The sequence below is a fragment of the Narcine bancroftii genome, chromosome 2, assembly GCF_036971445.1.
Source record: "Narcine bancroftii isolate sNarBan1 chromosome 2, sNarBan1.hap1, whole genome shotgun sequence".
NCBI lineage: Eukaryota > Metazoa > Chordata > Chondrichthyes > Torpediniformes > Narcinidae > Narcine > Narcine bancroftii.
The window spans coordinates 107,873,771-107,901,743 of NC_091470.1; the positions used below are offsets into that span (position 1 = coordinate 107,873,771).

Here is a 27,973-nt window from a genome sequence, read left to right on the forward strand (position 1 = left end):
GATTCTGCTGCAATCTTTGGCAATTCTTTTCATGACCTTCAATACCAGACACCTTTGTGTAATCCACAAACTTACTAATCATGGGCATGTAAGTTTTCATCTTAATCATTGATGATGACAAACAGCAATGGGCCCAGCACTGAACCCAATGGCACACCACTAGTCACAGGCTTCCAAATAGAAAAATAACCCTCCACCATCACCCTCAGCTGCTACTTTTCTACCCATTCTGCTAGCTCACCTTGGATCCCACCACAGAGCAACAAACTGTGCAGAACCTTATTGAATGCCTTGTTGAAATGCACACACACACACCATCCTCAGCCCTCTTCCAGCTTCGATCATTATACTGTAGTTGAGATGGGTGGGAGAACATTCCAACAATGTCAGAGGGTATTGAAGAGTAAAACCATAGAACACTACAGCACAGGAATCAAGTCATTTGGCCTTTCTAGTCTGTGCTGAAACATTACTAGTCCCATTGATCTGCATCCAATCCATAACCCTCCAGACCGCTTCCATCCATGTATCCAATTTATTCTCAAAGCTTAAGATTAAGCCCTCATTTACCACCTCCTTTGCACATCCCTTTTGTGATGACAGCACAAAGTCTTCTGGGGCCACTGCTAATAGGCTGAGGAGATCCCAACCAGGACCAATACTGGATTAGACAAGGCTACAAATGCAGTTCAGTGAAACTGCAGTGCAGGCAGATCTTCATATCCTCTTAACCTGCTCCTTTAGGCTAACGGAAATGTCAGTCAGGCTTTCTCACCTGGAATATGGAGCTTGGTGACCTCCACATCACAGCCAGAAATGATCCGGCAGCTTGGAAGTTGAGAGTGACTTTGAACCTGACCTCCCATGGATGAAACTGACCAGGAACAAGTGCAAAGCGATATTAGATGCTGCAGGAATTTCCAGTGAGGACAATTGCAGGCAAAGTCTTCTTTAAATAGTGCAGTTCCAAGCAAAATGAGGTGAATGAAATGTGTAAGAAAGCTGAAGAATGAAAATCTCACTAAAGACAATCTACCACTTCTGATATTTTTCCAGGGACTTCACAGCAAAGACAGCAGCTACTTTCACACCAAAATCAGGAGACAACTTTTCCAATGAGTGTTTAGAACATCCAGAATGGAGTACAAACCTTAGGATTCAGCCTTAAGAGTTAGCTTCAAAATTATTAGGTCCCATTCTTCACCGTCAGTCACTTTCATTCACGTGGAGACATCCAAGTTATTTCGGAGATCAGCAATGAACTAACACTGCTAATCGCTGAGTTCCATATCTGGCCACTCTGTACATTGGATTCAACCGAAAAACCTTCATGCTAGAAATTTGAAATACAAATAAAAATAAATGCTGGAAAAAACTGAGCAAAGTGAGGTAACATCTATGGATGGAGAAAGAGAGTCAACCTTTCTAATGAAGGGTCTGTCCTGAAATCTAACTGCCTGGCCTGTTGAATGTTTCCAATATTTTAATTTTTTTTTAACCCAGCTCAGATGTCATGTCAGGAAAATTAAATAAGAAAAAGATTGTTCCACCCTGATAGTATTTTAAATTTAAATTGATAGACTAAATTTTAAATTAGACAACTAGCACTGTAACAAGCCCTTTTGGCCCACAAACCCATGCTCCCTAAATATCCCAATTGACCTACAACCGCTTTTATGTTTTGAAGGGTGAGACGAAACTGGAAACCCATGCAGACAAGCTCTTTACAGATAGCGCCGGATTTGTCCCTAGGTCACTGGCACTGTAAAAGCATTGCACTAAATGTGCCACAGAATATAATTCAAATACATAGTTTCATTCATTGTAGGCTGTTTGCAAACTTAGACCGGGAGGCCCTCTGGACCAAGAAGGCCATGTCAGTGTAAAGGAGGTACTGTACCTCCATTGATGACCACACTGCAGTTCAACCAAAGAACTACTTGATGATGACCGCTTGAGTATCCATATTCCCAAAGTTTATTTTCCAGATTTCTGAACATTGGACACTAAAGAGGCCATTCAGCTCCACGAACTTATCCCATCATTTGATATGTCAGATTCAAATAGATATTTTCTACACTTTCTCAGCACAACAAGATTTTTCCCTCTGTTAAGATTCCAGGCCAATCAACGTTATTCGTTCCATCCCAGGTTACCAATTTCAATTTGTTGTGATTTTAATTTGTATGCGTGCCAATGTAATCTTGTCTGCAATAGAAAACACACCTACTGTCAGATTGTTTGGGGTCCAGGCATTACAGAATGGGAAATGTATTTGCATGTATGAGGCCATTGCATGTAGACAGGCATTGCTGGTGACCGCAATTTATAAATGATGCAATAGGTACATGTGCTATCAGTGATCAGCTATCACATTGGATATTAATGAACCAGAGTCCAGCTGGGTGTAATTTTACAAGTGTCATCTCTGGAGATTGGATAACACTGGAACATGATAACACTCCTCTAAAATTCATGCAATTCAGCTTTCTTTCATAATTTCCCTCAATTTATATTAATTCTAATTTCACACACTAACTGAGTATCCTTCAGATGTACAAGAAGGAATTTCTTATCAAAAATATGCTACACTGTTCCTGTGATGGTGATTAATAATCAGATATTTCTGTCTTGAACCACCCCATATTATTCTAACTATAACTACTCGGGGATCACCAAAAGATCTATCTTCACAAGCAGCTTTGGTTGGCACAGTAGTTAGCGCAATGCCTTTACAGCACCAGTGATCAGGACCGGACCTGGGGTTCGAATCCCGCTCTGTCTGTAAGGAGTTCGTACATTCTCCCCATGTCTGTGTGGCTTTTCCCCAGAAGCTCCGGTTTCTTCCCACCATTAGAAACATTCTGGGGAGGTGTAGGTTAATTGGGGGTAAATTGGGAAGCACAGACTTGTGGGCCAAAATGGCCTGTTACCATGCTGTATGTGTAAATGTTTTAAACTTTAACATTTTTCAATTTAACAAGTGAAACATTGCTTTTTTTTTTCTTGCTGAGTGAATATTTACTTATCTATCATTTCTTAATAATTTACACCATTGTAGTTTGTGTGACTCTGTGGTTGCCAGAAGCAAGAATTTCAGTGCATTTGCACATTGTACTTGTGAATATGACAATAAACTCGCATCATTATATTCTCATGGTAAAGGTTCCTGTCCCACAGAGATCATTTGGCATGTCGTCCTCACTATCTTCCTTCATCAGCTTGGGCAGCACAGATAGTGTAGCGGTTAGCACAACGCTATTATACCACCAGTGATCCAGGTTCAAATCCAGTGCTGTCTGTAAGCAGTTTGTATGTTCTTCCCGTGTCTGTGTGGGTTTCCTCCGGGGCCTCTGGTTTCCTCCCACCATTCAAAACCTACCAGGCTAATAGGTGTATTTGGGGGGATGTGGTCTTGTGGGCCAAAGGGCCTGTCACCATGCTGTATGTCTAAATTTACTCATTTGAAAAGTGATTGCACTCCTAATTTTACAGAAAATAGATGGTGGGGGAGGGAGGGAGGAGCTTGAGTGGCACACTCAAGTGTTTAGAGCAAAACTTGAACCTTCTGGATTCAAAAACAATAGTGTAGCTGACACAGACAGTGTTAAAAATTTCATGTCAGTTCTCAAGAAAGGGCTTCGACGTGAACCACTACCTGTTTCATTGAAGATGCATGAGCCTGCAGATGGTGGAATCTGGAGCAAATAACAAACTGCTGGCCTCTGTCTCACCTCTCGCCCTCCTCTATATTGACTGACCCTCCTCTGCTGTGTGTCCTGGTGTAAGTTGTTGACTGGAAAGGCCGACAACTTCTTCCCATACGGGCATCAATCTGTCTGTCGTTCTTTAATCCCTCCTCAGTCAACCTATCACCTGATGGTCCCTGCCCCATCCCTGACCCTCATCTCTTTGTACAGGCTATCTTCCCTCTTTACTCTCCTTCCTGATGCAGTGTTGACATCAAACGTCGACAGTTCCTTTCCCCTCACAAATGTTGCCCCGAACAACTGAGTTCCTCCAGCGGTTTGTTTTTAACTGTTTTACTCTTGTAGAAATGGCCTGGTGTGGTGAACAATCCCATCATTTACATTTCCAGATTGGATTGTTTGTGATTGCTGGTCAAACAGCTTTTCCCACCAGTGATTTTGTAACAAGTCACTGCTTGCAGCCGTGCCTTGAAGATCAATGTCTGAGGACTCCAAAGCATGCTGATAGTTGGCAATCCAAGTTCTGACAGAGATCGGTTTCATCACCCAATGTGGTTGGCCAGGTTTCCTGCCTACTGCAAATGAACATCCTCTAGTGTGCAGATCAGGGGTAAAACTTGGAGTAGTTGATAGGGAAAATAAATTGGGATTCCTGCAGGGTTAGTGTGAAAAATTGGTATAGGTTGAGTACCCCTTATCTGAAATGCATTGGACCAGAAGTGTTTCAGATATTGGATTTTGTCGGATATTGGAATAATGTGTTTAGGGTAACTAAGTAGCATAGTAGCATCAGCAGAATCCCTGTATCACTTGTTAAACATCAACAAACGACAGGCTCCACCTACAATGCTGTGTCTTGATCAGAAGGTTACACTACACTGGATTTTATTTTTTAACACAATAATGTTACACTCAAATATGGCATTTTAAGTGGAGATGAATTTCAGATTTCACGTGATAATAATATTTTGTACTTGCCTTGATTCAGAACCATTTCGGCTATTGATTATTTTCAACAGAGAATAAGCAAAAAAAACAGTGAGTAATGCATGCAGGTTTGGTGGTTGGTAACAAACTGGTGCAAACGGAGCGTCAGAACCCCCCTATGGGCAAGTGAGGTCAGGGGTGGAATTTTCCATTTGTGGCATCATGATGGCGCTCAAAAAGTTTCAGAGTTTGGAACATTTTGGATTTGTAGGCTGAAGAGCCTGTTGCCTGGTTCTATCTGCCTGTGACATTGAAATTTGCAGAGCTTTCTGAACTTGAATGCTCCGCTGTGAAGGCAGAAATTTTCAAGACCAAATCATTGTGAGGTGTTGCAGTTAATTGTATCTAGGAGGTACAAGAATGTTACTCATAATGTTTTTTGTTAACATTCTGACAGGTGTACTTCCCAAACACAAGCAAGAGCTGTATGCGAGCAGTGTTGGAATATTTATATACAGGACAGTTCTGCTCTAGCCCGGAGCTGGACTCCATGGAACTTATTGTGTTGGCAAACCGCCTTTGTTTACCTCATCTGGTTGCATTAACAGGTAATAGTCTTGATCTTGGCTCTCTTCACCTTTCCATTGGAATGGTTAATTCAGGATTCATAGTGGTAGAATGATTCAACTCAGAAATAGGCCCTATGGCCCATTATGTCTGTTCTGACCATCAAACACTCATTTACATGGATCCTATGCTAATCCCATTTTATTATGTCCACATTTGCACCAACTGCCCCCCAAGTTCTATCATTCACCGATTATGCCAGGAGCCAGTCAACCTACCAAATGAAGTAAAACACAAAAGTTCTGCAGATGCAGTGATTGAAGTAAAAACACAATGCTGGGAAAACTCAACCAGTCAAATGGCGTACTTCATATAGCAAAAGGCAAAGCAACATAAACAAAATTTCGGGCTTGAGCCCTTCATCAAGGTATGAGCAAAATGTAGGCAGGTCTTGAATAAACAGGTGGGGGGAGAGGCAGGGGAGGAGCACAGGCCAGCAGATAGAAGATAATAGGTGGATAATGGAGGGAGGGCACAGCAGTAAACAGGGGGAGGGGAGATGGCTCTGTGAATGGAGAGTGAAAGGAGTGGAGTGCTTGATCTTTAATAGATAAATTACGCTGTTTGATCTGCTGAGTTTCTCCAGCATTGTGTTTCTAGTTCTATTGCTACATCTGAATACTTTCATGTTTTATTCTATTTCTACGCCTATTTTCAATTTCCCTACATTTTTACTTCTCTAATTATACTGACTATTGGGATACCAATAGTATAATCCTACCAAAGTAATTCCTCCCACTGTTTATATGACCTTTATTCTGGTTCCGTCAATGTGTCCCCATTACACTTTACAATGGGATGCAAGGTTATCTTTGAAGCTACATTTTTGTCAAATTGTCCCTCAGAGATGCACGGTTTTCAGATGAAATAACTTTGGTCTCCTCCCAGTATACATAAAATTCATTTACCACTTTATACTTCCCATTTAAGATCATTGTAGCTTGTCATTTAAATTTATTTTTCTTAATTTAGTAGAAGCTGATTGTGGCCATTTAAATCTGTGCCACCAAATTAACCTGCAAACCCCATACGTTTGGGAGGTAGGAGGAAACCAGAGCGCCCAGAGGAAACCCCAGGCAGATATGGGGAGAATGTACAATCTTCTTACAGACAGCACCAGATTAGAACCCTTGTTGTTAGCACTAACTAACCATGTCTCCCACTGAGTTATAGGTATGTCCAAATGTCTGTCTTGTGGGTATCAAGCAGGAATGCAAGATATACCATTAATGATTGCATACATTAAATTACCCCAGTGAGGAAAGGGATAATAAATATAAAGGAAAGGTCAAGAAACTGGCATTTCAATCATGCTGACAGATCACATATTCCCAAGTTAGCGCAGACAGATGAGGTTTCTCCCCCCTAAAACACGCCATTCCCACAATATTCCATCTCCAAGATAAGAATGTTGCCTGTTAAATCACATGTTCTGTGATACTGTGATAATGTTATCTGTTGCCCCTGGAACGGGTCCAGTGATGGAATTATTGTGCAATTGGTGTTTATAGAAAGTATCACCTGTCCAAAGTCCAACCTCTGTAAGCAAGAAGTGCCTGGCACTCTGTGCAGTTGCAGTTTCTATCACTAATAACGGGCCAGAACTCGGTATAGTGCAGAAATAATGATGAAAATGATTGCTTACCCCAATGAAGCTGATGAGGTCCATTTCACCATACAACTGAATACTGTGGTGAACACCCGAGAACCTGCGACCAAAGCCAGCATCTGCTTGTTCAATCATAGAGCTTGTTATTCATGATCTCAATCATTCTGAGCACTTTCAATTCTACATTTCAAAAGAGAATTAAGTACAGTAAAACCCATAGTATCCAGCACCTATGGGGATTGGTAGATTCCGGATAAGTCTATTTTCCAGTTGCTTGAGACTTACAATGCCTAACTAATACACCTACATTAAGAATAAACAGTTTAGAAGATAAAATACTATACTGTAGTTATTCACTTGCATGAATATATAAACCTTAAAACATTTACTTTATTTTCAGTATCATTCTTTGAAACCATTTAACCGTCGCTGCATCTGCAGGTTCTTCCTCCTCCTCCTCCACGGAGCCGCCTGAAAGTTGAACATTATAGATAATTATCAACCCCTCCCTGCCGTTTACAGGTAAAGCCTCTGACTGTGGCCACTCTTACTAAGCACGGATATGGAGACACTTCAAAAGAGTCACCCCAATGGCAGATGGCATCAATCTGCTCTTCATCCTGGTTGATGCCATTTTATTTCAACTTTATTCAAACAGCTGCTACAACTAAAGCATGACTCTGCTGGCTGAATATTTGCTCCCATCTTCACCAAAGTGATGTGTTACTTCAGAGAACATTTATTTTTTCAATTTTAAATGTACATTTTTTACCTATTATTTTATTTTTATTGATTTTACTTTTTAAAATTTATTTTCCACAATTTTGTGAGTCGCTCCAATGAATAATTGTCCAATATTGTCCTGGAGCTCTCTCCACAACAGCACCATGAAAATAACATCATCAGATGTCAGCACACCAAGACCTCCTCATGGACAATTAGGATTGAGGAACATATGCTGATTTCACTCCATTGTCAAGTCAAAACTTGCTTGTTGTCTAAATCTTCTTCAGAACATAAGGAATCTAAACCCGCATGCAACACGACATAATATTCATACATAGGCCCATAAGTAGCATTCGTGCTCTAAACATGCCAATGACTATCACCAAAAAACTGCTACCCTTGACAGTAAATGGCAGTGCTAGTTCTGAGCCTTCCAACTCTCGACACTATGATGTCCACCATTACCTGAAACTCAACGGAAGAATCCAACATGTGGGTGACCATTGCCACTTATTGTCCTATGAAGGATGGAAGATTTTCAGAATTCAAAAGGTGAAATAAAAAGATCTGTAGGAACCTATATCTCTGGAATTCTTTATCCTGACTCTTCCATCGCGGCACGGTGAGAGACCTGGGTTCCAACCTGGCACAGTTTGTGAGGAGTTTGTATGTTCTCCCCATGTCTGCATGGGTTTCCTCCCTCCATTCAAAACATACTAGTTATAGGTCAATTGGGTGGCACGGGCTCGTGGGCTGAAAGGGCCTGTTACCATGCTGTATGTATGCTTGACCTCCCCCACCCTCCCTCTTTGGACCATTGTTGTGATTAATCGTGATCTTTGTATCACCACTAACTTCTTCAATTCTTTCTCACCCTTCAAAATGATCTACGACTTTCCAGTATCAGAGGCCCTGTGGAAGTGCAAGTCATAAAAGTAGCTATTGAAAACCAATGCTTCAAAAACTGATAAATCTTCTATTCTTGTGTTGTAGAGCAGTACACTGTATGTGGATTGATTGAAGCAACACAACAGGGTGTGGACATAGATGGAGACGTTTTACTGTTCTTGGAAATTGCTCAGGTACAAACTATTTGTGATGTATCACTTAAGTCGGTATATAAGATGATATGTATAAGAATACCCCAGAATTTCCACTTAAAATGTAGGTTTTGAGCTATGCTCGCTTTATAAGACTACCTCAAATCTGACACATTCCGCCATCCAGTGGAGTGATCGTGCTAGGTCCATACAATATACTAATTCACATTATTTTAAAAGCAAATTATGCAATAAAGTTTAAATTTTATTAGCGTATTTTAAAGCCTGTATAGAGCAGACAGCAGTCTGACTGGGTGGATGAATGTAAAACACAAATGTCTGCAGACACCGTGATTGAAGTAAAAACACAAATGCTGGAGAAACTCAGTGTGTCAAACAGTGTACTTTACATCGCAAAGATAAAAATGCATGACCAATGTTTCGGGCCTTTCATATCTTGATGAAGGGCTCAAACCCGAAACATTAGTTGTGTCTCTTTATCTTTGCGACATAAAGTACACTGTTTGACACGCTGAGTTTCTCCAGCATTGTGCTTTTACTGGGCAGATGGACCCCATGGAGGAATGCTGTCTTTGCTGTTCAAGTTTGGATTTTATACTTGACATGTAAAACGACCCCTGGTTTTGGGGTGAAATCCTTAAGGTTGAAATACTGTCTTATACACAGAAAAATATGGTAAATTAAGTGAAAACCAAAAAAAAGCTTTTTTCAAAACAAGTTTAAGTGGTCTTTTTGCATGCATACCCTTGTCAAGTTGGCTGTAAGCTTAAAAACATTCCATGGTTTCAGTGATGCTCACACTCTTTGAGCGAGAATGCAGTAAGCTAAGAAATTTCACAGAAATTGATGCCTTCACCCAACAGATCATTTTTGTGTTAAAGGTACTTTGAAAGTCACTGTCAAGATGAGGTTGTCACCGTCATAATAGGCATTGTTTGTTCAGCTGTAGTCTTTCTGAGAGTTTGCCTTTTTGAACAGTCATCGATTCATTTAGCATGGAACCCACTGCTTCCATATCTGCAATTATTCATTCTAATCCCTCAGTTCCCCTCCAATTCTCTTCCTCCTGACTCTGAATGTGTCCTCCAGCTTCAGATGACTACTATGGTTAAAGTCATTTTGCATCACTCTCAGTCCCTTCAACCTTCTCAGTTCCAAGAACAACAAACACTCTCCTCGTAACAAACATTTCATCCCAGGCCCCCATCCTGGTAGATCACCTCTACACTTGCCCCAGTGTTGTCACTTCGCCAGTCTGTGCAGTGAAGGGGCTCCCAATCCAATTTATGGACAGTTACACGTGAATCAAGGACAGCCACCTTGGACTGGTGTGTAGCTAAATTCACTGAAATGTGTTAGTTCAATATCTTTGATGAAGCCTTCACAGATTTTATCAAGGAATCTGATAAAGTCCTACATAACAGACTAATCAGGTGTAAAGTTCAGTGGAATCCAAGGCAAATGGGGATTCAAACTTAGTTCAATGCCAAGAAACAAATGTGATGATCAGTGGTATTGACTAGAGAACTATTGTACAGTAGAACTCTTCAAACTCAGTGTAAGATGATGATAAGACTGTAAGACTTGGGAGGAGAATTCAATCATTTGGCCCATCGAGTCTACTCCACCATTCAAGTCATAGCAGATTTATTTTTCCTTTCAATTCAATTTTTCCACCTTCTCCCCATAACATTTGTGCCCTTATGAATCAAAAACAAATCAACTTTTGTTTTAAATATACCCAATGACATCCTCCACAGTCGTCTGCGGCAACAAATTCCACAAATTCATCCCCCTCTGGGAGTCACGAGATGGAGTAGTGGCCGGGAGGGGAACTCCAGCCCTCTTCAGAAAAGTTAAAAAAAGATAGAGAAAAAACAAAGGCACAAACATAAAAACCATAACAAAGTGAAAGTAAAAGTGTGGAGAAAATGGCAGCGAAGAAAGAAAAACCAAAAACAATGGGAAGAAAAAAAGAAGGAAGGACGTTGGAGGAGGAAGGTGAAGGCCTTACCGGTACGAGGAGGCCGCCGTGGAGAGAGAAGCCCGCTCCCTGAGGTCAGTGGAAGCCCCGAACTTGGGACTACAAAAATGGCTCACGGAGCCAAACAAAAGTGCGCAACAGCACATGCGCAAGACAAAATTAACACTGACGGGAGGGGGGCCCAGCTGAGGAGTAAATCTCCACAGCTGAAACAGACAACTACAACACAACAGCAAGACTCTCAACAGGAAAACATAGAAAATAACGAGAACAAGAAGGAAGAGAATAAAAATAAGAAATCAAAGAAACAACAGATGACCAACCCAGAGGAAGAAGACCAACACCAAGACACTTTTAATAAAAATAAGAAGACCAAAAATACCCAACAAAATAAAACAAACAACTCAACAAGAAAACCAGAAGAGACAGAGGTAAAGGACACAGATCCTGGAGTGGACTCAGAAAAAGAGGAGGAAGAACACAGAGAAATGGAAGATGAAGGGAAGGGCAAATACATGGATAAATTTTTTTTAAAGAATATATGGAAAAAGTAAAAGAATGGCAGTCACAGGAATTCAGTGAAATAAAAAGAAGAATAAAAAGTACAGAAGAAAAAGTGAATAGATTAGAGATGATCATGACAGATATAGGAAAAAGAGTAGACAAGGTGGAAGAACGAGAAACAGCCATAGAAATGGAAGTAGATGACTTAAAAAAAGAAATTAGAAGAATCTGATAAAAAAGTTAAAGAGACACAGGAGCTGTTAGCTCAAAAGATAGATATAATGGAAAATTATAATAGAAGAAACAATATAAAGATAGTGGGCCTTAAGGAAGATGAAGAAGGCAAAAATATGAAAGAATTTATAAAAGAATGGATCCCTAGGGTCTGAGGAAGACCAGAATTACAGGAAGAAATGGAAATAGAAAGGGCACACAGGACATTAGCCCCTAAACCACAACAAAAACCAAGATCCATTCTAGTAAAATTCCTAAGATATACAACAAGAGAAAATATATTGGAGAAGGCAATGAAAAAAATAAGAGAAGACAAAAAACCACTGGAATACAAGGGTCAAAAAAAATTTTTCTATCCAGATACAAGTTTTGAACTCCTGAAGAAGAGGAAGGAGTTCAATGCAGCAAAAACGACCCTATGGAAAAAGGGTTATAAATTTATGTTAAAATACCCAGCGGTACTTAAAATAGTTATCCCGGGGCAGCAAAGCAAACTATTCTCGGATCCGGAAGAAGCACGAAAATTTGCAGAACAACTACAAAACAAACAGAGAGATGAAGAGATGTAAAAAGAACAAAAATGACAACAAACTATATGTATGTGTGTATGTATGTGTGTATGTATGTGTGTATAAATATATATATATATGTGTATGTGTGTGTGTGTGTATATATACATATATATGTGTGTGTGTGTATGTGTGTGTGTATATATATATATATATATATATGTGTGTGTGTGTATATAAAAAATAGAGTATAGGTAAGAACTAAGAAGGGGAAGAAAGGAAGTAAGGAGGGAATTAAGAGAGTGACCTTTGTTAGATATGAAGATTAAAATCTTTTCTGGGGGGGCCTGGGTGGGGAAGAATAACAGTCACTGCGAAATCAGTTGGCGCTTGCGAGCGGATTTGCAAATCCAAATGGAGAGGGGAGATGTGGTTGCCCGACAAGGGACAAAGGGCAACTCAGAAAGGGGAGGGACTATTGGGGTTAAAGGAATTTTAGATATGAGATTAGTGGAAATATTTTATGTTTTAGAAATGTTGTCTTATAATGTTTTCAAAAAAAGAAAGCAGAAATGGATAAGAAGGGAAGGTGGTGATGAGGAAACGTAAAGGAAACAAAGTATGAAATGAGTATGTTGAACTATATGACTTTAAATATTAATGGAATACGTAACCAAATCAAAAGGAAGAAACTGTTAAATTTACTGAAAAAAAAATTGATATAGCATTCATACAAGAAACACATCTAACTGAAGGGGAACACAAGAAATTAAAGAGAGATTGGATAGGACATGTAACAGCAGCATCATATAATTCAAAATCCAGAGGAGTAGCTATATTAATCAATAAAAATGTACCAATCAAAATAGAAGAGGAAATAATAGATCCAACAGGGAGATATGTAATGATAAAATGTCAGATATATTCAGAATTTTGGAATTTACTCAATGTATATTCACCTAATGAAGAAGGTCAAAAATTTATGCAAGATATCTTTTTGAAGAGAGCAAATACGCAAGGGAACATACCAATAGGAGGGGATTTTAACCTTAATTTGGACTCAAACATGGATAAAACTGGAAAAAAACTAACAGAAAGAACAAAGTAACCAAATTTATAATTAAATCGATGCAAGAAATGCAACTTTTGGATATATGGAGGAAACAACACCCAAAGGAAAAGGAATATTCATATTATTCGGGTAGACATAAAACATACTCAAGGATAGACCTATTCCTGTTATCAGCCCACATTCAAGGGAGAGTTAGGAAAACGGAATATAAAGCTAGACTATTATTGGACCACTCACCCCTGTTATTGGCAATAGAGCTAGAGGACATCCCACCAAGAATGTATAGATGGAGATTAAACACCATGCTACTTAAAAGACAGGATTTTAGAGAATTAATTGAGCGACAAATTAAAATGTACTTTGAAATAAATACGGAATCAGTGAAAGATAAGTTTATACTATGGGACGCAATGAAAGCGTTCATCAGAGGGCAAATAGTAAGTTATGTAACTAAGATGAAGAAGGACTACAATCGGGAAACAGAACAGTTGGAAAGGGAAATAACAAATATAGAAAAAGAATTAGCAATAAAGGAAGATACAACTAAAAGAAGAGAATTGCCAGATAAAAAAATAAAATATGAAACACTACAAACATATAAGGTGGAGAAGAACATAATGAAGACAAAACAGAAATATTATGAGCTAGGAGAAAAAACGCACAAAATTCTAGCGTGGCAGCTTAAGACAGAACAAACTAAAAGAATGGTATTGGCATCCAGGAAAAAAGACAAACAAATTACATATAATCCAACGGAGATCAATGAAAACTTCAGAGAATTCTACAAGCAACTATATCAAACTGAAAACGAAGGGAAAGAAGACAAAATAGATGAATTTCTAACTAAAATTGAACTACCAAAATTACAAACAGAGGAGCAAAATAAATTAATAAAACCATTTGAAATAGAATAATTACAGGAGATATTAAAAAAACTACCGAACAATAAAACACCAGGAGAGGATGGATTCTCAATAGAATTCTATAAAACATTTAAAGACTTATTAATTCCTCCCCTCCTGGAAGTAATCAACCAGATTGATAAAACACAAAGCATACCAGATTCATGCAAAACAGCAATAATTACAGTAATGCCAAAGACAGGGAAAGATCCACTTGCACCAGCGTCATATAGACCAATATCTTTACTTAACACAGATTAATAGCTAAACTATTAGCAAACAGATTGGCTGACTATGTACCAAAAATAGTAAATCTAGACCAAACTGGATTTATTAAAAAAAGATGAACAACAGACAATATCTGTAAATTTATTAACTTAATTCATACAGTAGAAGGAAATAAAACTCCAACAGTAGCGGCTGCTTTAGACGCAGAGAAGGCCTTTGACAGAGTAGAATGGAATTATTTATTCAAAGTACTACAAAAATTCAGCCTACCAGAGAAATATATTAATTGGATTAAAGCATTATATAAAGGGCCATTGGCAAAAGTGACAGTAAATGGGTATATATCAAAACAATTTAACTTAAGCAGATCAACAAGGCAGGGATGTCCACTATCTCCCTCACTGCTCGTGTTAGCTATAGAACCACTAGGAGAATTGATAAGAACAGAAAATAAAATAGGAGGGATAAAAATAAAAGAGAAGGAATATAAAATCAGTCTATTTGCAGATGATGTTATAATATACTTAACAGAACCAGAAATATCAATAAAAGAATTACATAGGAAATTGAAGGAATATGGAGAAGTATCGGGGTACAAGATCAACACAAATAAAAGTGAAGCAATGCCAATGAATAATGCGGATTTCGCAAAGTTTAAGAAAGAATCGCTATTTAGATGGCAAACACAAGCAATGCGATACCTAGGTATACAACTGAATAAAAACCTCGGCCATCTATATAAACTCAATTACCATCCATCAATTACCATGAAAAAAATCACAAGATGACTTAGAGCATTGGAAAGACTTACCACTAACACTGATAGGAAGGATAAACTGTATTAAAATGAATATTTTCCCAAGGATACAATACCTATTTTAGTCATTACCAATACACCTAACAGAGAAATTCTTCAAGGAGTTAAAGAAAATAATAAGGAAATTCTTATGGAAAAGGGGGAAACTGAGGATAGCACTAGATAAATTAACAGAATGGTACAAACAAGGAGGCTTACAACTACCAAACTTTAAGAATTATTATAGAGCCGCACAATTAAGATACCTATCAGATTTTTATCAAACAAGGGAAAAACCAGATTGGACCAGATTAGAACTAGATAAAATAGGGGAGAAGATACCTGAACATATACTATATAAATGGGATGAAAAATTGGTGCAACATAGGAATTCACCGGTATTGCATCATCTGCTCAACATTTGGAAGAAGATTCATGTAGAAAGGAATAAAACAAATTACCAACTACCAAAACTAATATTGACGCAAAATCAGCTAATCCCTTTCTCAATAGATAACCTTTCCTTTAGAAAATGGGAGAGAAAAGGGATCAAAAGAATAGAAAATTGTTTTTCGGGAAATAAATTATTCTTTGAACAAATGAAGGATAAATATAATATAACTCACGATACAATGTTTGCATACCACCAACTGAAAACCTACTTAAAGGACAAATTGGGAAACAGTCTGAGGTTACCAGAAGGAAGCAATTTTGAATATGTGATTACAGACACAATTATAATTAAAAAAATTTATAACAAACATGTACATCAAACTGCAAGAAAAGGAGAAAGAGGAAACAAACGGTAAACCTAAACAAAAATGGGAACAAGATCTAAACATAAAGATAAAGAATGAAATATGGGAGAAGCTATGCTCCGGAACTATGAGAAATACAATAAACATGAGGTTACGCATGATACAATATAACTGGATACACAGGCTATACATCACACCTCAAAAGTTAAATAAATGGGACCCAACAGTATCAGACAGATGTTTTCGCTGTAAAAAAGAAACAGGAACAACAATTCATGCAATTTGGACATGTGAGAAAGTGTAAAAATTTTGGGAAGATCTAAACCAGATATTAAATAAAATCACAAAAAGCAATATACCAAAAAACCCAGAGATCTTCCTCCTAAGTAATATAAGAAACAAAGAATTTGGACTCGATTTGGATGGAGCACAAAATAGATTTGTTATGATAGCCCTAGCTGTAGCAAAAAAATGTATTATGTCAACCTGGAAATTAGAAGACAATTTGAGAATACAACAATGGTATATAGAAATGAATAAATGTATTCCATTAGAAAAAATAACACATAATTTAAGAAATAACATTACAATATTCGAACAAATATGGGAGCCATACATGAAACACAATAGAGAAATCCTACCATGGACTTCCACCACCTAAAATGACAGAAGGAGAAGACAACGAAAAGAACTGACTCAGTAAAATTTCTTGTTTATTTTTATTAAGTGACAACATTGTTTAACGGGTTTAATGTATCTTATAGATTGAACTTCAAATAAATGGGGAAGGGGTGAGGGAGGGAGGGAAGGGAGGGGGGAAAAGGGGGGAAAAATGACACTATATATTTAAGAAGAAAAATGTCTGTATGTAACTTGGTCAATATGGTTTATATTGTGAAAAATAAAAAAATTTAAAAGAAAAAAAATTCATCACCCTCTGGCTGAAGAAATACTTTCTTATTTCTGTTCTAAAGTGATCTCTGGTCCTAGACTCATCCACTACTGGAAACATCTTCTCCTCGTCCACTCCATTCAGTCCTTTTGATATTCATTAGGTTTCGATGAGATTCCCCCTTCTTACCCAGAGCCATCAAGCATACCTCATACATTAACCCTCTCATCTCTGGGATCATTCTCGTAAACCTCTCTGGACTATCTTCAATGATGATTTGGAAATTCTGGAAAACTGTGTTCTTACATTTGAGGAGGGAATGGAATAAAGTATAAATAAATTGTGTGGAACAGAGGGATACTGGTACCTGAACTTTGACTTCTAAAGGTAGCCAGACAAGTCAATAAGGCACTTGAACAGAAGGTGGGTGGACACTTGATACTTGACACTGTGGGCGGCATAGTTGACAAAGTGGTTAGCGCAATACCTTCCCAGCGCCAGCGATCGGGACCAGGGTTTGATTCCCGTGCTGCTTGTAAGGAGTTTGTACATTCTCCCCCTGTCTGCGTGGGTTTTCTCTGGGGGCTCTTGTTTCCTCCCACTATTCATAAAAATATGAGGGGTGTAGGTTAATTGCGTGTATTTGGGCGACATGGAGTCATGGGCCACACTGTATGTCTGAATTTTTTTTAAATTAAAAATCAACTGAGGAGATGCTAGAAACGGATAAAACGTCAGGCTGGTGCATCATGTTTAATACTGGTCCCCACATTACAGGAACACACAATAGTAGAGCCATAATGCAATATTTTAGTAAAAAAAGGAATTAGTATTGGAAATGCTTAATTGCAAAGTTTATTATAAATGTGGTTCATCCAACTTGTTAAGGATTATTTTCCTTCTCTTGCTTGGCAGATAATCTAATACAAAATTCTACCCAACCTCAACCCACCCCTACCCCACCCGCCCCAGACCAGAAATATCAGTATTATATCTTTAACTCCCTTCAACGTTCCGAGATCAATGGAGTTTCCTCCAGCATTTCAGTGTGTTTTTACTTTGATTGTGGCAATGCCAAATTGCTGGGCCACCCCAATTTCTTCACTGTAGTCTTTGTCAAGCCAAAATCCCAATCTCCAGCCAGGCAGATGTTTTATTCAAATGGTTGTACTGTGCAGTAGAGTTGACACTTTCTCCTGTTTCTCTTGTTTTGTGTACAGTTCCATTGTGCTCGTCAACTGTCTGAATGGTGCCTGCATCACATCTGTACAAACTACAACAACGTTTGTCGCAAGTTTCCCAGGGAAATGAAAGCAAAGTCTCCTGGTAGGATTCTGATACCTTTTCTCATTCGGCAATAACATTGTTTAACTCGATCAAAAAAATTCCAAGCCTTGTGCACTCAACTTGTCATCTAGCTCAAACCCTTTGAACCCTTCCTTCGCTATGAACGTGAATATGAATTATTGTTAATAATTTATTTTAAAATGCAATTCATTATTTAGTAATGTGGAACATAAAAAAACCTTTGAATATATTGTGATAACACTTTGTTAGTTATCCCAATAAAATTTATTTCCATATAAAGTCTTTTGTTCAAAAAGAGTCCCAGTTTCCTGATTTCCTGCCACAAATGCCCATTCTCACCAGCAGAATAGAACATACAGCAATACAGCACAGTACAGGCCCTCAATGTTGTGCCGACCCATATAGTCCTTCCTTTAAAAAAGTATTAAACCCTCCCTACCCCATAACCCCCTATTTTTCTTTCATCTACGTGTCAAAGAGTCTCTTAAATTCCCCCAATGGTTCAGCATCCCTGGCAAGGCACTCCAAGCACCCACAAATTAAAAAAAAATAAAACTTACCCCTAATGTCTCTCCTAAACGTCCCTCCCTTAACTTTGACATATTTCCTCTGGTGTTAGCTGATCCTGCCCTGGGAAACAGATGCTGGTTGTCCACCCAATCTATGCCTCTCATAATCTTGTGGACCTCTATTAAGTCTCCTCTCATCCTTCTACACTTCAAAGTGAAAAGTCTCAACTCTGCGAACCTTGCTTCATGACTTGTTTCCCAACCCAGGTGATATCCTAGTAAATCTCCTCCACACCCTCTCCATAGCTTCCATATCCTTCCTGTAATGAGGTGACCAGAACTGAACATAATATTCTAAGTGTGGTTTTACCAAAGATTTGTAACATGACCTCTCTACTCCTGAATTCATTCCCCCCATTAATGAAGTCCAGCATCCCATAGGCCTCCTTAACTATCCTATCAACCTGTGTGGCGACTTTGAAGGATATGTGGATTCAAAGATCATAGCTACTGCCCCAGCTATCTCTTCTCTCACTTCTCATAGTAGCCAGGGGTATATTGTGTCCGGCCCCAGGGGCTTATCAATCATGATGTTTTTAAGAAGATCCAACACTTCTGCTTCCTTAATCTCCACATTGTCCAGCACACGGGCCTGTTCAATTTTGACCTCACCATTATCAAGATCCTTTTCTCTTATGAATACTGACGCAAAGCATTCATTTAGGTCCTCCCCAACTTCCTTTGCCTCCAGACACGTTGCCTCCCTTATCCCTAGCAGTCCCACCTTCATTCTCATCATCATTCTGTTGTTCACATATGCATAGAACGCCTTGGGGTTCTCCTTAATTTTACATGCCAAGGCCTTCTCATGCCCTCCGAACTCTCTTAAGTACTTTCTTAAGCTCCTTTCTAGCTACCGTATACTTCTCATGAGCCCTTTTTGTTTCCTGTTTTCTATATCTAATGTATGCTTCCTTATTCCTCTTGACTATTGCCTGACCTGTTTCATCATCCACAGATCCCTTTTCCTCCCATCTTTTCCTTGTCCCAGTGGAACAAACCTATCCTGAACTCTGCACAAGTGGTCCGCTGTGCTTTCACCCTTAAACTTCTATTTCCAATTTATTCTCGCTAATTCCTGCCTCATTCCTTCATAATTAGCCCTTCCCCAGTTAAGCACTTTCACAGTTTGACTGTTTTTGTCCTTTTCCATAGCTATGTTGGAGCTAAAGGAGTTGTAGTCACTCTCACCAAAATGCTCCCCCATCTGACCAGGTTTATTCCCCAGAACCAAATCCAGTGTGGCCTCTCCTCTAGTCGGTCGGTTCACATACTGTGTCACGCCTGATAAATTCAGCCCCATCTATTCCTCGCAGTCAGCAGATGTCATCAATATTAGGAACTTGAAATCACCCATTACTACAACCCTGTATTTCCCGCACCATTCCAAAATCTGCCTGCTTATCTGCTCCTTGGTGTTCCAAGGGCTATTGGGGACCTATGGACTACACCTAGCTCAGTGATAGCTCCCTTCTTATTTTGACTTCCAGCAACACCGACTCAGTAAACGCTCCCTCTGCAGTGTCCTCCCTTTCTGTAGCCATGGTATTATCCCTGACTAGTAATGCTACTCCCCCCTCCCCCACCACTTTTCTACATCTCATCGAATTCTTTTTAAAATGCATAAACCCAGGTATCTGCATCAACCAACCTTGCCTTTCCCCTAGCTAAGTTTCAGTAACGGCCACAATGTCATAGTTCCACGTACTGATCCATGCTCTAAGTTCATCCCCTTTATTCCTAATACTCCTAGAGTTGAAATAGACACATTTTAAATCCTCTAACTGGCTACCTTTATGTTTTGTTCCCTGCCTGTTCTTCCTCTCCACCTCAGAGCACAAGGCATCTTGCTTTTGTCCTTCTACCCTAATCTCTGCCCTCACTTTCTGATTCCATGCCCACTGCAAGCAGGCAAACTCGTCCATATTGTCAATCAAAAAAAACTGTTCCCTCTATGATTTCATGTTCACTCTTCTCTCTCCACCAATGCTCAGTTTGTTTCTCAGAACACCTTTCCATCCATTCTCTCTCCAACTCTCTCTCTCTCTGTCTCTCTCTGTCTCTGTGTGTCTCTCTCTGTCTCCATCTCTCTGTATTTCTCTGTGTGTGTGTGTGTCTCTCTCTCTCTCTGTCTCTCTGTGTGTGTCTCTCTTTCTCTACGTCTCTCTCTGCGTCTCTGTGTGTGTCTCTCTCTGTCTCTCTCTCTCTCTGACTCTCTCTCTGTCTTTCTCTCTCTCTCTCTGTCTCTCTGTATCTCTCTCTGCGTCTCTGTGTTTGTCTTTCTCTCTCTCTCTCTGCGTCTCTCTCTGCGTCTCTCTCTCTGCGTCTCTCTCTCTGCGTCTCTCTCTCTGCGTCTCTCTCTCTGCGTCTCTCTCTCTGCGTCTCTCTCTCTGCGTCTCTCTCTCTCTGATTCTCTCTCGCTCTGTCACTCTCCCTCTCTGTCACTCTCCTTCCCACTCTCTCTCTCCATCCCACTCTCTCTCTCTCCGTCCCACTCTCTCTCTCTCCGTCCCACTCTCTCTATCTCCGTCCCACTCTCTCTCCGTCCCACTCTCTCTCCGTCCCACTCTCTCTCTCTCTGTCCCACTCTCTCTCTCCGTCCCACTCTCTCTCTCTCCGTCCCACTCTCTCTCTCTCTGTCCCACTCTCTCTCTCTCCATCCCACTCTCTCTCTCTCCATCCCACTCTCTCTCTGTCCCACTCTCTCTCTCTCTCTGTCCCACTCTCTCTCTTGATCCTTCTTTCTCTCTTTATCTATCTCTGCCCACTCTCTCTCTCTCTATCACTATCTCTCTGCCCCATCTCTCTCCATCGACATCTCTCTCTCTCCATTGCCCGGTCTCCCTCCATCTCTCACTCTCCCTCCATCTCTCACTCTCCCTCCATCTCTCGCGCTCTCTCGCTCTCGCTCAAAATGATGACAATTGGCTCAGCTTGGGGAAATCGCTAGTCAATGGGGCGACACAGTTAGCGTACTGATTAGTGCATCACTGTTATAGCGCCAGCGACCCGGATTCGAATTCGGCACTGTCTGTAAAGAATTTGTATGTTCTCCCTGTGTCAATGTGCATTTCTTCCGGGTGCTCCAGTGTCCTCCCACCCTCCCAAAATAAACAGGAGGTTGTAGGTCAATTGAGTTATTTGGGTGGCACAGGCTCATGGGTCAGAAGGGCCTGTTACCGTGCTGTATGCCTAAATTTAAAAAAATTAATGTAGACATACTGAAACTGCTCACTTAGCCCCACAATTGATTAGTTGATTGAAATGTTTGTTGTCATGTGTACCAAGGTGCAGCAAAAAGCTTTGTTTTGTCTGCTATCCAGGCAAGTCAATGCATTCTGCAGATCGTTCATCATAAAAAAATAAATAAAACAACAGTGTTGGCAATATTGTTACAATACGTTGTACAGGATATAGTGGCAAGTATATGGTGCAGTGTACAGAGAAAATTAGTGCACGGTCAGAATCATGCCAGAGAAATCTATTCAAGTACAGAGGAAGAAAGCAGGAATCCTGTATGTTACTAACAATTTAACTGATGTGCTTTTTCAGAAAACCAGGATTACTTTGAGAAGCACCGTTGGCCTCCTGTCTGGTTCCTCAAAGAAGATGATCACTATCAGCGAGCAAGGAGAGAGCGTGATAAGGAGGACTACCTGTGTCAGAAACGTCAGTTAAAGCGCAAATGGTTCTTCTGGAATACAAGCCCACCATCTGCAGCCTCCTCCTCCTCCACTGTCATTTGAAGTCATGGCGTGGATCAGAGAACCTTTGTTTTAAACAAACAGTTATTCCAGCATCCAGCAGTTTGAAGGCCTTCTTCCAAGTCAGCCAAACGCTTACCAGGTTTTAATGACCAGCAAACAGAGCACTGCAGTGTGGCTAGATCATGGCAATCAAAGTGAGTTTTTTTTAAATTTCCTAACAGTCAGCACTAACTTCTCTCACTCTCTGATTTATGCATATATATTATATATACACACACACATGCATGAAATCTCTCTCTCACGCATGCGCTCTCTCTCTCACATGCTCACACACACATAGTCTCCCACTCACGCTCGCTCTCTCTCTCTCACTCATTCACACACACACACACACACACACACACACACACACACACACACACACACACACCCTTTATTGCTGCATCGATTGTTTCAGACTGCGGCACGTGAGTGAGAGATGTTAGTCCGTTAAGCAGTAACTGGTGACATTTATTAAAACTTGTTGCTGACATGGGTGTGGTTGACTAGCACAATGGTTCAGTTCTAGAAAGCATGGTACTTTTCCTTGCATGGATCTTACTGCGGCTGAGCCAGGTTGATTAAAATTGTTATATATTCCAGAAATCATATAAGGGTACAAACAGGATGCTCCTGCTGAGTTCATATTCACACTTAATACCTACTTTTAATAAATCAGGGTTTCATTTCTTGAAAATTGAGGAATATACCGGGCTTATTTTTTTTTACTTGAACTTAAACAGTTGATTTGAAAAGCAATCCCTGGATGTATTGCTTCCTCATTTTCACACTGAGCTTGTGTACGAAACGTACATATTTTATATTCAGATATTAAGAAAAATAATTTATTAGCAAATAGACCTGAATCAGGAACAATGCTGTTCCTTTTCTACTTTACATGTAAGTCGCAGGTTTGCAAAGCAGTGCATGAGGGGTGTGAAATTTATGTACAACCCTATGTCTCACTTTGATTGCGAAATGAGGTGATATGGGATTATAACTAAACATAGAATATTTTTCCTTGCAATACTCCAGTGATTTACAATTATAGTGGGTTAAAATGTTTTTTGCCTGTGATAATTTTAAAATTGTGATATTTTACTAAAAAGAATTGCAGTTTTTCTACTGCTCTGTTTTGACTGAACTGCACTAAATCAATAGAACAACCATGGGAGGGAAGGCTGAACCAGGATCACATTAGCTACAAAGGAAGAGTGTAGCTGGATTATTTTCATGCAATTGTTGTGCAGTCACATGCATTCAGCATTGCTTAATGAGTACTGGCTTGTTTCAGGGGCATTCTACATTTGCAAAGTCAAAGGAACTGGAATGGAGGCTGAAAAATGTTAATGTTTTTACCCATCTTCATTCCTTTAGCTTCTGACAGGAAATGTCGTATAATCTATAATTTCAGTGATTTAAGCAGAAGACTGTAGACATTTTCAACTTGCAAACCAATAATTGATGGCTGCAGGTGATCTAACACATTGCACCTATGTGCCATTTGATTTGCTGCCAGGCAGACCCAGGGATCATGTGCTTGCATTGGACATAATCCTTGGCGCTGTGGCCTTTGAGTGGCACCCACATTATCCAAGATATTATGCACCAAAAGGTCATTAGCAGAGTGTGTTCAATGGATTGATTCAAAATCAGGTGAATGAAATAAGCATTTTGGTCATTCAGCCACGAGATGAGACCCCTTTGCAGAAGGTGGTCCCAAAAAAGGCAGTTTGGCATCAAGACCAAGTGATAATTTAGTCAAAGCAAGTTCAAGTGTCTGTTACGTTTTGTGAAATACGTCTGCACCTCTGAGCTCAGTGCAGCCATTTTATGGGTCTTCAATCTCCCAATCAACCCAGTGTGATGGTGTTGTAATTTTACCGACAGAAGTCCTTTTGAGTGGTGAAAATTTCATATTGTACCTGCAGAGATTCTGCACTGTGAGGCCTTGGTCCCTTCAATTTCTCATTTGCTGTAGGAATATAAAGCTCTGTAGACTTTTGAAAAGATAAAATGTTGACTTTATTGCTTGTTGAGAATTTAGTAAGAAATTGCTTTAAGGAAATAGAACTTTGTTTTGGCCAGTTTAATGGGACAGTAATTTAGTTGAAAGGCCAGAGAAATGTGAAGATATTTTAAATGTTGTAATTGATAGGTTTTCTCTTTTGTGGACCTTGTATAAATAAAGTAGAATTCTTGTGTAAATGTGGTTTAAACCTCTCTCTCTCTCTCTCCCTCTCTCTCTCTCTCCCTCTCTCTCTCTCTCTCTCTCTCTCTCTCTCTCTCTCTCTCTCTCTCTCTAACCATGTTGTGGAATGTGCCAATTTGTAGTTGAAAAGTTGCTCATTGTTAAGGTAGAATATTAGGGGTTAATTGGTCCATCAAAATTCAAACACGGTTCTACTGAAAATTCATTAGCCAGAAATGTTAGCTGTTTCCTGATCAGAATTGTGATTGAATTTGGAACTCACCAAATGGAATTTCAATAAGAAGCAATGAAATGAGATTAGTCTCCAAGTGGATAATTTTACTTACTGCACATACAGATCAATGAGAACACAACAAACTGAAGTTACATAATGGAGATCTGTCACTGGTCAAATAGTTTGCTGTCTGATATCAAAGGTTACGGGGGAGAAAGCTGGGAAGTGGGGCTTAGTGGGAGAATGGATCAGCCCATGATGGAATGGCGGAGCATATTCAACAGATCAAATGGCCTACTTCTGCTTCTCTATCTTACGGTCTTACAGTGGGTTTTTTAAAAAATTTGGCACAATGCAGTGTGATTATTGAATTATCAATGAAAAAAGTACGTAAAGGATTATTTCCCGAGGATTAGGTTGGCATAGGGGCAACTCAGTTGGTATAGCAACTAGCACAACGCCTTTACGGCGCCAGCAATTGGGAAAAGGGTTTGATTCCTTCGCTGTCTGTAAGGAGTTTGTACATTCTCGCCATGTCAGCGTGTGTTTTCCTCGGGTGGGGGGGTGGGTGTAAGTTCATTGGGTGTAAATTGGGCGGCACCGACTTGTGGTCCAAAATGACCTGTTACCGTGCTGCATGTCCAAAAAGGTGGAGGCCCCTAAATCAGTAAAAGTATTAGCTCAGTAACCAGGGGATCTGAGATAATTTCCAAAAGAATCAGAGGAGAAATAATGAGGATCTTTGCCTGCATGTGTGACGCTGACTTAGAGTTCGTTGAATGAAAAGGTGTCTGATTGAGTTGCAACTTTACAATAGTGCGTGCTTAGAATGGGAAATTAAAATGCTGCAGAGGGGTGAGAAAAGAGTCAAGCACATGGAGCTCTTTTAGGGCTCACGTAGCTCCAAATCCCCTTCCTTCAGTGCTGCAAAAATTTATAGGACTGGTCAATTCATTTGGAGCATTGCCTAGAAGGGAAGGTGGGGAACAACAGAGATATGTACAATTCTCTTGGACGGAGGATACTCTAAGCTGGCAAACCCCTTTTTAAGAAACTTGGAAATTAATTAACTGCTGGGAGGTGTATAAAGATCAGGCTGCAAAAAAAAAAGCACTACATCAGCAAAGGTCAGCTCAAAAATAAAATGAAGTGGAGAGGCAGCAAACACGGGAAGAATATTAATGGGAGACTGGGTCTTCTGATGGTTTTGGAATAGTATTAATTAATGACAAGGGAAGTTGCAGGAGATGATGCTGTTGATCATTGTTTCAAATGTTCTGAAGGTGGTGTGCGGAAATAAATGGTGTGCATGCTTTCTAGAGAGTGTTTTCCTTTCAGCAGGTAGCTAGGGTCCTGTTTGATCCTTCAGATCTTTGCTTCACTCCTTTGATGAATCTGCCAAGGGAAAAATCCACTTGTAGACCACATCCATGATTGAAATTTCAAAATAACATTGCATTAAATAAAAACTTTGCAATTTATTATTACTGCCACTAAATATTTGAGTTGAATTCTATTAACTGATATTTAAAAAATACAATGGAGCAATTAATAGGCAATTTTAGAATATGACAACTTCTTCTGGATCTCCATCCCATAGGATGGTGATGGTTCCTTTCAGTCAGTTTGTGGGGTTTGATACGAGTATTTCCCACTCCTCAGAAAGGAACAGCGTGTGCGTGAATGGATTTAGGTGAGTAGGGGTTGCACAGGTCCAGACCCATCCTCTCAACGCCCTCCCAGATCCAGAGGCATGGTGAGGCCCAGGACAGCTATGACATAATACAGAAAAAGGACATATAGAAGAGATGACAAGTATGAATGATGCCTGCTACATTTAGCAGAAATGTAAGTACGGTCAAAATTGGGGCAGCTTTTTTCATAGCCATGCATCAAAGAATGGACTAAATCAGGCATGTCTCCAGTATGGCATCTGTTCTAATTTTACATCACTTAAAGTCACTGAAAAATACCTAATCTCATCGTTTTTCACCCAACAAATTAGGATCAAATTTACCCCTGAGTGTTTGCATTTTTGGTTCTCAAAACAACTGGGGCAGTTACTTTTCTGCTTGTTAATGATTTGCACAATAACAATTGTACTTTAAAAGGTTGCCACGTGCTTCACCATGGTATTGTGATAAATTATAATCTGTTATTCTATAATTAGCATGAGTCATTTACTGTAGATAACAACATTTGATACATCGCACTTGCAGGCAACAGGAATGGGAGAGGGCCACCCAGAGTCTCCTTCAGATAGATTTTGGTTTATTTATCCCCTCATTCGGATATATTGCACAAAACATTGCTTACCAACAATCTAACACCTGCTGGTTGGGTTGGGAGAGTTCCACATCTCCATGAACATTTGTGAAGAAGACGTTGGTATCGCCAGTATTGGGAAGACATGGCCACTGACTGTCAGATAACCACTTCTCTACTGCAGTCGGACATACTCTGGGCTTTGACTTGGTTCACCTTTCTATCTTTGATGGAAAGCCCACACCAGCTAACTTTTCACAAATATGCAGCTCACAATCTAACACACTCTTTCTTAGTCACAGAGCAAGATGTCTGTGTATTACCATCAAACGTCAGGGATCTCGTCATTGCAAATTTTGCACACAATAACATAACCAGTTTCCAAAATTCTGGTTGATAGGATTACTGAAAACCATTTTTATAAGAGATTTAACCTCAGTTGCTGTAACATTATTAAAGGGTTTCACTGCCTTTTGGAAGAGTGAAACTGTACAAGAGTATTTAAAGTCAGAACAAAGAAATGCTGAGGAACCCAGCCAGTACTGCAGTAGCATAGGAGGTAAAGATATACAGGTGCTCCTCAACCTACGATGGGGTAACTTTCCGACATATCCATCATTAATCTTGATTATTTCAGGTACACCTTGTATAATACCAACAGTGATGTATCAGTCCTCCCACTGCCCCGCTCTCTCCCGACAGCGCTGAATCAGTCCCCACACTGATCCCACTGCCCAGCTCTCTCCCAAGATTGCTGTATCAGTCCCTGCAAGATTTCTGATGAAACAAAAAGAAGTGATTCCACAAGGAGGCTACAAAGAATTCACCTTAAAGGAATAATTAACGTTTATTGGAAAAATCAATGATGCTTGCGATTACTTTACTTTAACTTAGAACATGAAAGTAAATATTGAGGTCACACTATCGTACCATTGCATCTTTGAAAATTTGAAAGTCAGACCATTGTAAGTAGGGGAGCATCTATATCGAACCTGATCCTTTCCTCAAGAAATAATTTTAAAAAAAGACCAGGCCCAAACAACGGTAATATATTTTTTTATCTCCTACGGATGCTGTGAGACCTGCTGAGTTCCTCCAGCATTTTTGTCTTTTGATTGTA

The 27,973-nt window shown here is 39.7% G+C and overlaps 1 protein-coding gene and 1 long non-coding RNA gene across 7 annotated transcripts in view; one reads left to right on the top strand and one right to left on the bottom strand.

Moving 5' to 3' along the window:
• LOC138754111 (uncharacterized) overlaps window positions 1-9,539 on the bottom strand; it is a 33,108-nt gene extending 23,569 nt beyond the window's left edge. For all 3 annotated transcript variants that reach the window (XR_011351570.1, XR_011351571.1, XR_011351569.1), the window contains exons 1-3: window positions 9,405-9,539; window positions 6,910-6,992; window positions 1,151-1,333 (exon numbers count right to left, since the gene is read on the bottom strand). This is a non-coding gene — a long non-coding RNA (uncharacterized lncRNA). The remainder of the gene's footprint in view (window positions 1-1,150; window positions 1,334-6,909; window positions 6,993-9,404) is intronic.
• LOC138754108 (rho-related BTB domain-containing protein 2-like) overlaps window positions 1-27,973 on the top strand; it is a 79,121-nt gene that overhangs the window by 49,166 nt on the left and 1,982 nt on the right. For 3 of the 4 annotated variants that reach the window (XM_069917931.1, XM_069917932.1, XM_069917933.1), the window contains 4 exons: window positions 5,095-5,245; window positions 8,593-8,681; window positions 17,760-17,865; window positions 21,969-24,468. In XM_069917931.1, the coding sequence (XP_069774032.1) occupies window positions 5,095-5,245; window positions 8,593-8,681; window positions 17,760-17,865; window positions 21,969-22,162 (540 nt within the window). In that variant the 3' untranslated portion in view covers window positions 22,163-24,468. Of the gene's footprint in view, window positions 1-5,094; window positions 5,246-8,592; window positions 8,682-17,759; window positions 17,866-21,968; window positions 24,469-27,973 lie in introns of those variants that run through there. The other variant, XR_011351568.1, reaches the window with a different exon arrangement.